At 61.8% G+C, this 11971-nt stretch overlaps 1 protein-coding gene across 3 annotated transcripts; it reads right to left on the bottom strand.

Moving 5' to 3' along the window:
* Positions 1-5158: 5158 nt before the first annotated feature.
* On the bottom strand, positions 5159-11938 carry ULK3 (unc-51 like kinase 3). 3 transcript variants are annotated; one of them, XM_069457420.1, is made up of 16 exons: positions 11769-11938; positions 11030-11170; positions 10826-10946; positions 10171-10275; positions 9271-9414; positions 8986-9068; positions 8322-8477; positions 8039-8144; positions 7793-7833; positions 7452-7554; positions 7248-7312; positions 7085-7163; positions 6975-7015; positions 6587-6634; positions 6378-6444; positions 5159-6265 (listed from the first exon to the last, which is right to left on the bottom strand). In XM_069457420.1, exons 1-16 carry the CDS (start codon positions 11868-11870, stop codon positions 6249-6251), a joined length of 1419 nt encoding a protein of 472 aa, XP_069313521.1. In that variant the 5' UTR covers positions 11871-11938; the 3' UTR covers positions 5159-6248. The 3 variants fall into 3 exon arrangements, with proteins under 3 accessions (XP_069313521.1, XP_069313513.1, XP_069313505.1); XM_069457412.1 differs by lacking the exon at positions 11769-11938 and having other exon boundaries at positions 11030-11618; XM_069457404.1 differs by lacking the exon at positions 11769-11938 and having other exon boundaries at positions 6975-7163; positions 11030-11618.
* Between the last annotated feature and the right edge of the window lie 33 nt (positions 11939-11971).

Raw genomic sequence — 11971 nt, 5'->3', positions numbered from 1 at the left:
CCACTTCCCTGGAGTTGGCCACTGGGATGACCAGGGGGCTGAGCCCCCATGAGGGCTGAGTGTGTCTCACCTTCCAGGGACCCATATCCCATTTTGAGCTTTGTGTCCCTTGCCCCACCCTAGCCCCAGGATCCCTCTCATCCGTGCCCCAAGTCTGCCTTCTGGTCTCTCCCTCTCCATGGAAAGCAAGGTCCCCGTTCCTCACTCTGCCCCTCAGGACCCACCCCCTACTTAGCCTGTGGAGCCTCCCAAGGTAGCAATAGGCCCACTCCTCTCTGGCCGTGGTCCCAAGTCCCTGCACACAGGAGCACCCTTAGAGAGACACACAGAGGGTACAGAAACTCTGGCATGTGCAGAGGCGTAAGCCGCAGAGGCACCCTGCACACACAGACACACACGCCAAGTCCGGCCCCCCTGGTACCCAGCCCCTCCAGACACCAAGACGCAGATGCTCTCAGCAGACGGGAGGCCTGGGTTTAAGTTTCCACTTTTATTGTCCTTGACAGCCACTGCTCTTTCTGGGCCTCATTTTGTCATCTGTAAAATGGGAACAGACTGGCTAATTTCTCAGACTCTTTCTGGCTTGGCCTCCCTGGCCTCTCAGAGCCAAACCCGCACCCGTCCTCGGGCAGGGCAGCAGCTGCAGCCGTAGCCTCCAGTGGCTGCCACCGTGGGCTCTGGGAGCCGAGTGACGCCATGCGAGGGGAGGAGTGCCAAGGATGAAGCTGGCACTGAACAGTAGCCCAGGCAGCTCCAGGCCTTCTCTGGGCCCAGGGCCCAGCCAATTTCTGTTCTGTTCCTGTAGAACTCTCTTCTGGATTCTGTAGCTGGAATCTCCTCTCCTAGCTCAGTGGAAAATAAAAGTCCCAAATGCGGTGCCCATCTTCCCGCATCTTACTGACCCCCCCGAGCCTGCCTGGAAGGGGTGTCCTTTAGCTCCTCACCCACAGCTTCATGGGAGGGAGGGGACACCCAGTGCTAGGAGTGGAAGTGTCTTTCGTGGAACCCCTCTGGCTCCATCCGTAAGATGGTCCAGTTCTATCTTCTCAGGGGCCTGGGCGAGGGCGGGCTCTGGGGCCATGTGACATAGGTCTGGGCTTTGAGGAAGATGTGGCAGCCAGCAGGACGCTGATGTACAGGGGCATTACTGAGACCACGGGGCTGTCTCCGGCACCTGTGCCTACACACCCTGGCCTTGGAGATGGAAGATGTAACAAAAAGGCAGAGCAACTGCATTCCAGCCCGGCACTGCTGTGTGACTGTGAGCAGGTCCTTTCCCTCTCTGAGCCTGTTTTGTTCCCTGTAAAATGAAGAGTTCCACACCCCCCCCACTCTGAATAATGATAGTATTGTTTCAAAGGGTGACCATATATAAAGCCCTTGGCATGTGACAGACCATATCAATAAATGACTCATTTCTTTAAGAAAATGAAGAGCCCACATCTCATCCAGCTCACCTGTGCCAGGGGTGTTTGTCCAGGAAACCAGCCAGGAAGTTCCCAAGCAGGTCATCACGGGGGCCTGGGCCGGAAGAAGGTGCTACAGGCTTGCCCGGGTGCCCCCCGTGGGGTCTGGGTCCCTGGCCTGCTGCCGAGGTGCTGGCCTGCAGGGAGTCCAGCCAGGACCTGCAGCAGGAACGGACATCTGAACGTTTGGTCGCAAGGGCAACATCTCCATGAGGTCTCCCTTGTAAAATAAGAGCAAGGAACATAAACCTGTTGGGTAGGTAATGTGGGGCGGGATGGCGAGAGGGCAGGGAGGGACCCAGGCCAGGACTGGGGCTGCTGCCTGGGCTGTCACACTTGGCTTCACTCTCCTGAGCATCCAGGGAAGGGGCCTGGCCCTCTGAGCTGTCCCTGGGCTGCCTCCTGCCCTTCTCAGCTGGAGGAGACCCACGCCAAGCCCCAGGCTGAGGGCGTGGGGGCATGGGCGGCCTCGGCGTCAGCAGCGGGGCCCACGTCAGCACTCCGCCCTCCGGGGCCTTCCGCCTAATGGGATTGGACAGGGCCGAGAGGGAGAGGCAGGGCGGCAGCAGCGGGGGCTGGGAGGCAGCACTCACTGAACCCTGTCGAAGCAGGGCTGGCCGGGGCCTGGGGTCAGGGACTGGGGAGGGCTGAGCCCCCACACCTGCTCCCCCCTCAGCCTGAGAACGGAACCCCGAGAAGCCCTGACCGTCTACACTGTCCCTGGAAGGAGGCGGAGGTGGCTCTGGGCAGAAGGAGCTTGTTCTAGACCCAGGCAGAGATGGGCTGGGGGCTCCCAGCGCTGTTGGCCTCCCCTGTTCCTCGCCCTGTCCGCCAGCCGGTGCCCCTCTCATCTGTGTCCCCTCAGCCTCTGCCTCGTTCCTGGCTCCGGGCCTGTGCGGCACCACGCCCTCAGCTGGGGCGGGCCCGTCCACCTGGAGCCCCTCTTCTGCGCCTGCCCCCATTGCCAGCCCCCAGGCCCTGGGGACATCCTTGCCACTCTTCCTGTCCTGCCCTCCTTTCTGGGCAATCACGTGCTCCATGACTGGTCCACCCTCCTAGTGTGATAGGAAGGCCACAAAGCCACTGGCACCCAACTTCCCTTGTCACGGGGCCGAAAACCCCAGCATTTGTGCATCACAGTTTGGACTCTGATGCTCCGAGCCCCTCCTTCCTCCCTCCCTCCCTCCCTCCCTCCCGCTCTTCTCCCTCCCGCCTTCTTTCTTCTTCCCCTTGCAGGCAGTCTGAAGATACAGGAAGCACCAACTCATATTCCTGCAGGGCTGGGGGAGGAGAGCTGGCTGGCCTGTCCCCCACCCTGCTGGCCCTCAGGGCTCTGGCTCCCCAGTGCAAATGATTTCAGGGAGCCCCTGCCCAGGGAGCCTGCAGCACCTTCTCCTGCCTCCCCCCACCCAGACAGCTCAGGCCCAGTTCCCAGTGGGAAAAGAGGTGTAGAGAGAATAAGTGACTCTCCTGAAGCCAGCTGGTCCCCAGGGAGTTTGGGGGGTGACCAGGGCTTGGAGCACTGAGGATCTCCCTTTCCCTCAATAGCCAGATGGTCCCTCCTCAGACCCTGGAGGCCACAGGCAGGCACTGGGGACATCTGGGGCATGTTCCTTTGCTGAGCCAAGAGGCTGACAGGCCTATTGACCCAGCTGATGCTCAGCCCTGTGAGGTGGAGCTTCTGTCCTGCCGAGGCTGGGCTAGGGGTGAGAGCCACAGGGCCCACTGCTGGGCAGAGCTGTTCCCAGACCGAGTGAGACTTGGGGAGGGCAGGGGAGACAGGGCGGCCTCCTGGGGCCAGGGACAGCAGCATTGTTGAGACTGCTCAGCCTCACACAGCAAGAGCTGTGCCTTCGTGTGCGTGATCGTGAGCGTGTGTCCCTGTGGGACCCACAGGGTCTGTGAGCTCGTACCTGGCTTCCCACATTCCTGTGTGTCTGTGGGATTTCGAATGCATAGGTGTGGGTGTGAGCTACTCTGGGGCCAGCGGTCACTGATGTGCCCCTTCCCTCCTCAGTGTTGGCCCATCTCCCTCTCAGGGAGGTTGGAGACAGCAACCTGGCCTCTGGGGACAAGAGCCCTTCCAGATGACCTCCAGCAGGAACAAAATTCGATGTCCTTTCCTGTATCCCCAGTAGGCTGAAAAAAGGGCAGACTGGGCCCAGGGACAGCTGGGTCCCCCAGTCTGCTCTGGAGGCCATCTGCTTCTCCTAGGGCTGGCGCCATGGGCAACAGAGAGGCCCAGGCCCAGGTGCTGGCTCTGAGCTCAGGCTACTGAGTGGAGGTGGGAAGACAAGGCCGGGGGGCCCTGAACATTGCTGGGGAGATCTGCCCTGCTCTGGATACTTTCAAAGTGTTGAAGGTGAGAGGTGGAAACAACTCTTGCTCCTAAGAGGACAAATATATTTTTTGAAAAGCGGATTTGCATGTTTCCCACAGGCCCCTGGAGTTAGAAGAGAGTCCTGTATTGACAGCCCCTCCTCCTGCGCCCTGGCGTCCTACTGGGCTGCCTCCCTCCTGGGCAGGCGGCCTGGCCTAGAGGCTACCAGAATGCTCTGCCCAGGAAGGGGACCTTCCCAGGGGCTCCCCCACCAGCCTGTCACCCCTTGGGGTCCGCGCCTCACCACGCCCATTCTTACACTGACGTGTAAGAATGTCAGGCCCGTTCTGAGCCGGCCTGTGCGGCTCCCGCAAACAATCGGGTCTGTGGGCCCACACTCCCTCCCGTCACCCTGCACTTCAGCTGTCTCCCACCTTCTAACTTTCCGTCTCCCAGCCAGACCCACCCACCCTCTTTCCTTCCCCTCACTTCCTGTGTGGGGGCCTCCTTGTCCAGCCCATTTCCAGACAATCTGAAGTACGTTTCTCTCCCTAGATCTGAAAATAACATTTTATTGCCGTATGACAGGCTCCCTACACATTCACCTGGGGCACTCAGCCTCATGCTCACGTTAGGGAGAAAGACAACGGCTCAGGCTTCAGGGAGAGGAGTTTCTTCCCGCGTCTGTTCCCCTCCTGGTATCGGAAGCCCTCTGATGTGCCCTGGGGGACTGCCTGGGGATGTGCTCCCCCTCCTCTAAGTCCCCAGGGATGCTACCAACAGGTGCTGGTCAGACGGACACCTGGGAATGATATGGGGACAGGGGAGGGGGCCAGGGCACAGGGCCTGCTGGAAATGATCCCAGCTTGGGGGGCGCTGGGTTGGGTATAAGCACGACACCCCAAATGACGCCCTCTTCCCCAGTCAGGCTTACTGCTCACTCTCTGGCCCAGGGTAAGGGGGTGGGAGGCCAGGGGACCCTGTCTGGGTCAGAGCATTTTAGACTGCACTCCTGCAAAGAGGGAAGGAGCCTTTTCTGGCTCTCAGGCCCATGCTCCCCGCCCCCCAGCCCCCTGGGTGGTGGTGGAATGGCTCCGCTGGGCAGCCTAACTCTCCTGGGTCCCGGGAGCCAAGGGCAGGAGGCAGATGTGGCCACCGCCCTCCAGCGCCACCCCGCATGACCCCCCCCAGCCCTACCTGGGGCTCCCCAGCCTTTGCTGTGGCCCCTCCCGCCCCAGCCTGTGAACAGCAGCTACCTTTCTGTTTTTCCGAGGGCAAGAAGAGATGCACAAGTAGAGAAAATAATTTAATAGAGAAACAATGAATGACACTCGTCACAGGCAGCCTCCTATAGGGAGGACAAACGCTCGCCTCAAGGAGGCATTTAAGGGCAGAAAGGTTAGAAGTCACCAACACCCTCTCTGATTATTGAAAAGAAACCCTCAAGTATCTCCAGGAGTGCACACTCTCCTCCAGGTTCAGCTCACTCTGTCCTCTGAAGCGCCCGCCCGTGCTGTGGGCTGTTGGGTACAGCAGCCCACCGCAGAGGCGGGAGGCCCAGGCCCAGAAAGGGGAAGGGGCTTGCCCAAGGTCACACGCTGGGGTGGTGGCAGTGTCAGGCCTAGAACTGGGTAACCGGACTGGGGCCCCTGCAGCCTGATGGCAGTCCCCAAGCGTCCCCTCCCAGGCTCACTCCAGCACAAGGCCGCCCTGTAGGGCGGTGTGTTTCCAGAGAGGAACGGAGGTGGGAGGGATGAGGACTAAGGACCCCTCCCCCATATTCCCCAGGCCAGGGCAGGAACGAGGCATGGGTTCCCGAATTTGCCCTACCCCTAGAAAGGGTATCATTGTCATGCTTGAAGGATTAAGTTAAAGTACCAAGATGGGGGGCAGATGTGAGCGCCCAGAAGACTGGAGAGTTCCGTGGGGCTGGGTACGTACTGTGGGCTGGGTGGTCCCTGAGGGGTCTTGGAGTGTCCCATTCCAGTGCAAGGAGGGAGGTGAGTTGGAATAAGAGCTCCCAGGAAGGGTGGGCCCAGGGCCCGGGTGCCTGCTGGCAGGGAGCGGGCAAGAGCAGCGTGCCCTGCAGGGAGGGGCCCTTGCCCTCTTTTCAGAGCAAAAAAGTGATAGACGGCTTCGTGCCCGAAATCAGCAGGCACCGGACCAGCAACCACCAAGTAACGAAGGTCTCAGGAAAGAAACACTGTTCTCCCAGAGTCCTGCCCCTGCCCCCGGGCCCGGGGCCCAGGGCTCCCAGCACACAGCATGGGCCGTCAGTCTCTCTGTGGGGTGCACAGTAACCCGAGGGAGGCTGGGGACCCGGGACGTGGGGGTCCCAGAGCTGTCCATCCAGGAAGCCTGCTTCCCAGGGTTGCAGAGGGCCACTTAATTTGGGGCATCAGCCCGGGTTGGTCACCCCGCCAGTCCAGGTGGCTCGTGGTCTGTCCAGCCGTCCTCTGGGGTCACTGCAGGGTACATGCTATGGAGAGGTAAGGGAGGGTCAGTCACAGGTGTGGCAGGACAGCAGAGTCCAGGGCCACCCCAGCTCTCACCCTCCCTTGGATGGGGGTCAGACCCAGGGCAGGACTCACAGCTACGAACAGACTCTGACAGCCCCTCTCTGTCCATGGTCTCTGCTTCCCAGCGAGACTCCCGCATCTGTGGGACATCAAGACGGCACAACGGGTGAGGCAGCCACAGACACAGGGACGGAGAGGCCTTCAGACGAAGACAGGCGCAGACAGCTACATGCAGAGATGAGCAGAATCCCTTGCCCCAACAGGGCTCCCCACATGCCCACCTTGATCTGCTCCTTCAGGTACTCAGCCCGAGCCATGAGGTTCTGCACCTGCCGAGGGAAGACATGCCCTTGGGTGTGTGTGGGCTTCCAACCGAACTCTTCCTCACCCCCAATGCTCCCCAGAACGCCCTGTCCCATCAGAACCACCTCCCCTCCAGTTCCTCGCCTGCTCCTTCCTCCAGGAAGCCCTCCCGACTGCAGCAGCCCAGCAGACTCTCTGCTGGGTCCCCAGGTCCTCCACAGCCCTGATGTGAGCACCCTGGCCCTAATGGTCTCACTCCTAGACCTGGAACACCCTGAGGGTAGAGGATTCCAGAGGGAAGCCAAGGAGGTCCCCCTAGACCAAGCAGAGTAAAAGCCCCCCGACCCGCACATCGCCAGTGGGTACCTCAGTATGAAGCAGCTCCCGCCTGCGCCCTGAGGGCTCCGCTGAAAAGAGAGGGCATGTGGTGAGCGCAGGGCAGCCGAGGGCCCAGCGGGCTGTGGGGAGGGGCTCACCTGCCAACAGCAGCAGCAGCTCCTCCAGGCTGTGCTGGTACAGGTCCAGGGCGTCCTGCTCCCCACCAGCTTCCTCCTCCTGCAGCCACAGGGACACCAGGTCGTTCAGGGTCATGAGCTGAACCCCTCCCTGCCCCCCAGGACCCCTCCCACTGACACCAACCTTGGCCATGGCAGCCGAAGCCACTTCCAGGGCAGCTGAGAGGCGTGGCTTGTCCCGGGCCATCTCTGAGACGAGGGGCACATGCTCAGGGCAGGGAAGCAGCCCGTCCTGTCCTCACAGGAGGCCTAACCCGACCTGCCTCCGCGTCAGGCTGGAGGCAGGTTTGCTGGGGGCCTGGCGGGCCAGCCAGGAGTTGGAGCCTACCTCTGAGCAGGTCTCTCGCAGACGTCCCCTGCCTAAGCAGGGCCCGATTAGAGGAGGAGACGATGGCCTTGAGCTCCTCGGCCCGGGACACGTACTGCCCCACCTACGGGAGGGAAAGGGCCTGAGGAGGGGGTGTCCCACCCACCTCCCCCACCAGCACCCACTGCCAAGTTCTCCCTCTGGGTCCTCTGTGATCATCCCAAGGTATAACCACGTCAGGGGGCACATGAGGCTGGCCTCCACCTTCCCAGCTCTACGCGTGTTTCAGGACAGGAAGCTCCCTCCGATTCTGCGAGAGCCCTCCCCTCACTCATGTCCTTGTGGGGACTTGACCCACCCACCTTTGCCTTAATTGCCTCCTTCCGCTGGACATCCACTTCATCTGCAGAAGGCGGGGTTTACATGAGGAGTCTGGGGGGACCCCTGCCCCACCCAAACCCTCCGGAATTCCCTGAGACATCAAGTTCCAGGTTTATGCGGTTTTGTTTCTGCAAAACTCTGGATGGGGAGCTCCCGGACTCCCTCCACCGCGGCTACAGAGGACCCGCCCGTGCACCCAGGGGCTTCCGGCACGGCCTGGGACTCACAGTGCAGGGCGGGCACGAAGTAGTCCAGAGCCTTGCAGTAGAGGGACAAAGCGGCCGCCGCGTCCCCCTCCTGGTCCTTCTTCACAGCCTGCACCACCAGGGCGGTCTGGGGACCAGGCAGACCAGGAGTCAGGCCACCTCCCCAGCTCCCCCAGCCAGAGGAAGGTCAGCTGCCCCAAGCCCACCCTCTGCCTCTGGGGGGTGAGTCACCCATTAAGACCAAAGGGGACAGATGAGACCCCCAGCCCAGCCCACCCCAGCGCATCTCCACGGCCCTGCTCACTGCTTGTGCCAGGCTCTCCCCGCTGGGCATGTGCTCCAGGTCCACCCAGGGGTGAGCGAAGAAGTCCTGGAAGGAGATGCGACGGCTGGGGTCCCGCTCCAGGAGCCGCTGCAGCAGGTCCCGGCAGTCTTGGGACAGCACGGGCCGCAGGGGGAGCTGTGTGGGCGGGGCGAGGAGGGGTGACAGGCCACACTGGGCTCCAGCGCCACGGCCCCCAGCCCACGGTTCTGTCAGAAAGCCCAGAGATACATGTCTAACAGGGGGAGAATCTGCGGCCCAGGAGGAACAGGGTGGGTGCAGGTGTGGGTGCCAGCGGCAAGCCAGGCCCCTTCCCCCGGAGCCTGCCTCGCACTCACTGGGCTCGGCTGCTGGAGAACCCCGTGCAGGGTCCTGATGCCCCTCCCTGGACCGCGCCCCTGCGAAGGCTGAGCTTGGTTCTGCCTTGCTCTTCTCCCACAGGGGCCTGCCAAGCAGTCTGTGGGGCAGGCCCTTTGCTGCCTGTCATGGGCTGGCCAGAGTCCCTGGGACTTCCGGTCCTGAGCATACCCCACTGCCGTGAAGGCGGTCTGGCGCCCACTCTGGTCTGCACAGGCAGAGTGTGTGTGAAACCTCAGGGCCCTGGCTCCCTCTGCCCCCCACGGTCGCTAGGCCCTGCCAGACCCACCTCGACGACCCGGCTGCTGCGGATCTTCTCCTCCAGCTCTGAGAAGGACCTGGAGGCAAAGGGGGGCTGCCCGAAGAGGGCTTCTGTGGAAGGGAGGCAGAGGGGAGGCTGGGAGGGAATGGGGTCAACCTGGCCTGGCCCTCTCCTGGGGAGGAGGCCTGACACCCCTCAGAGCCAGTACAGTCAGAGTTCTCACTAGAACCCTCCAGGAGTGGCCCAGAGAAGCCCTGCCTGAGGACACAGAGGCCAGGCCTCGGGGTGAGGGGCAGGGAAAAGAGGTCTCACCATATAGGATGACCCCCACCGACCAGAGGTCCACGCGGGCGTCGTACTGTCGCTGACACACCATCTCGGGGGCCATGTAGAGCGGGGAGCCACGGAGCACGTGCTTCTCATCCCATGGGGACATGTGCTGTGCAAAGCCAAAGTCTGCAGGCAAGCGGCCAGACAGCGGGGCTCAAATTCCAGCTGCTTCCACGCCTGGCCTGTGACGTCTCATCCTGGGCTCCTCCCCACCCCCCTGCACACACCAGCGTCAACCCTGCCTCCCAGTCTGTGCTCAGTGTTAGCCTGGAACACCCTCCTAGGCCTCCCTCCGCGGCTGTAAACCCTACCCATCCTGCGCAGCTCCCCGGGCATCTTTTCCCCAGGAAGCCCACCCGATCATACCAGCTATGCGGACAAGGGCCCCCACCTTCTCACTGCCCCCCGGCTTAGGTTATACCACGCTCTCTGGCCTCCAGCATCAAGTCTTGTTCAAATCTCATCAGGGGTCGGCAACTGCCACCTCCCCCACCACACACCCTCCTGTGCTGCCACAGTCACAGTAGAGTCCCAATCCCGATGACTGACGAAGTCCTGTCCCTGATCACAGACTGATGTGTGATGCTGGTCCACAAGGAACCCAGGCACCGTTCCCAGACTGAGCCCAAAACCTGGACACCACAGTACCAACTTTGGCCACAGACAGCCCTAACTCCACCCAGTAGGCTGCTAGACTTGAGTGTGGATGGCCTGAAAAAGCCTTTTAGTGACAGGGCCCATTCCTGGATCTCCCAGCCTATTACTGTTTGATGACTCAATAGAGGACTCCATGAGAACCAGGGCTGCTGAGTAAGCCCAGGAAGAGGGAGGCCCCTACACACGCACTCTCCAAACCTCACCCCTGCTGTTCCAGACTCACACCTGCCAGTTTCAGGTGGGGCTTCTCCAAGGAGCTCAGCAGAATGTTCTGTGGCTTCAGATCCAGGTGAGAGATATTCCGTTCATGCAGAAACTGCAGGGCACTGGCTGGGGAGCGGGACCCATGCAGAAACAGAGGTCACAACAGTCCAGTCTCCGCCTGCCTCTCGCCTCCCCGGGCCTCCATCCGCCTCTTCCAGCCTGTCCAACCCCAGTTCCCGCCTGGCTGGTCCACAGAATGCTTTACATATAAGCACCAGGCTCCCGCCACTTCGAAGAGTTTGCCACCCTGCCCAGAGTGTCCACCTTCCTCCCCTCTGCCCCTTCACAGAAGGGTCCCTTCCTCCCCTCTTCCCCTCCTCCAGAAGCTTCCCTGAATGCCCCAGCCCTTTAGGATCTTGCTCTTTTCATTAGCACTGCACTGGGTCCTACCCACTTGGCCCTGGAATGTTCTACAAGGTCCTTTCCACACCGTGGAAACCTGAACTCTGCACGGGCAGGGCTCCTCCCTCATCTCTCATGGCATCCTTAGATAAGGGCAGCCACAAGAGAAAGACACGGCCCTCAAAGCCCAAGGAGGCAACTGCGAAGTGTGCCGAGGCTCTAAGCCTGTGCAGAGAACATGGGAAGGCGTCGGGCTGGGGTCAGAGGCTTTTACCCAATTGCTGCATGAAGACACGAGCCACCTTCTCAGGCAGAATCCTGCGGGTATGGATGAAGCGAGACAGGTCGCCCCCTGCGCAGAACTCCATGATGAGGTAGATGTTGTCGCTGTCCCACTGCGGTTAGAGGTAGACAGCCTAAAGACAGTGTCCCTCCTCCAGCCTCCTTTGGGAGTAGCCCCACCCACCCTGGCCCGCACCTGGAAGTCCTTCAGCTGCACAATGTGGGGGTGTCGAATGCCCTTCAGGATCTCGATCTCGGTCAGGAGGTTTTCCACCGATGCCTTGTTCAGACTTTTCTTGGCCACACACTTTATGGCTACTACCTCACGAGTATCCTTCTGGGGGGATAGGATTTGGAGGCTCTGCCTTGAGGGGGCCAGGGCCCATGCCTGGCTGGAAGGGTTCGGGTTCCCTCTACCCCCTGCCTCCTCCCTGGACCTACCCACCCCACGCCAGCATCCAGGCTTCCCAGCTTCCCTTCGCAGCCCAATGTGGCACCTGGATTCTGGAATCCTGGCTTCCCAAGCCAGCCTGGCATGCTCCAACCCTCTGCCACACAGCCTGCTTCGCTGCATTCTACAGTGCCCCGCAGAGGCATGCCACCTCGTTGTTCTAGAACTGCCCACTCTGCCTCCTAACTGGGTCCCGCCTTCTACAGCCCAGTCCCCGACTCCTCCCAGCCCACCTGGTGGCCTCCGTTTTAAGCCTGTTCTTTAGCCACTGACACCAAGGCCCCATCGACCCTCCAGACAGAACAGGTGTGTGTAGGTGTGTTTGCTTTTGCGATCTAAGAGAGGCGGTCCGCTCCTCCACCGAGAGTCAGACCGGGCGAGGCGGGCGGCCGGGCCCTAGCCGCTCCCGCCGTCCCCAGCCGTCCTCGTCTCCCCAGCCGGCACCCACTGGGGCTTGCTGGGGCTGGCGAGCGCCCACACCCACCTTGGCGTAGGCCTTGTACACCGTGGCGTACGTGCCGCTGCCCAGGCGCTCGGTGAGGATGAAGCCGTCCACGCGCGGCGGCCCCCACGCCGGCCCCGCCATGCCGGCCGCCCCGCGCCGTGCGGGCGCTTCCTGGTCGCCGGCGCGCGTTCCGGCCGCGGGCGCAGGCAGGACCCCGGCCACTCTCCGCTCTCCGCGCCGCC

Source organism: Eulemur rufifrons, chromosome 2 (assembly GCF_041146395.1).
Source record: "Eulemur rufifrons isolate Redbay chromosome 2, OSU_ERuf_1, whole genome shotgun sequence".
Taxonomy (NCBI): domain Eukaryota; kingdom Metazoa; phylum Chordata; class Mammalia; order Primates; family Lemuridae; genus Eulemur; species Eulemur rufifrons.
The sequence above is the reverse complement of the archived record's forward strand: the minus strand, read 5'-3'. Positions and strand labels throughout refer to the sequence as shown.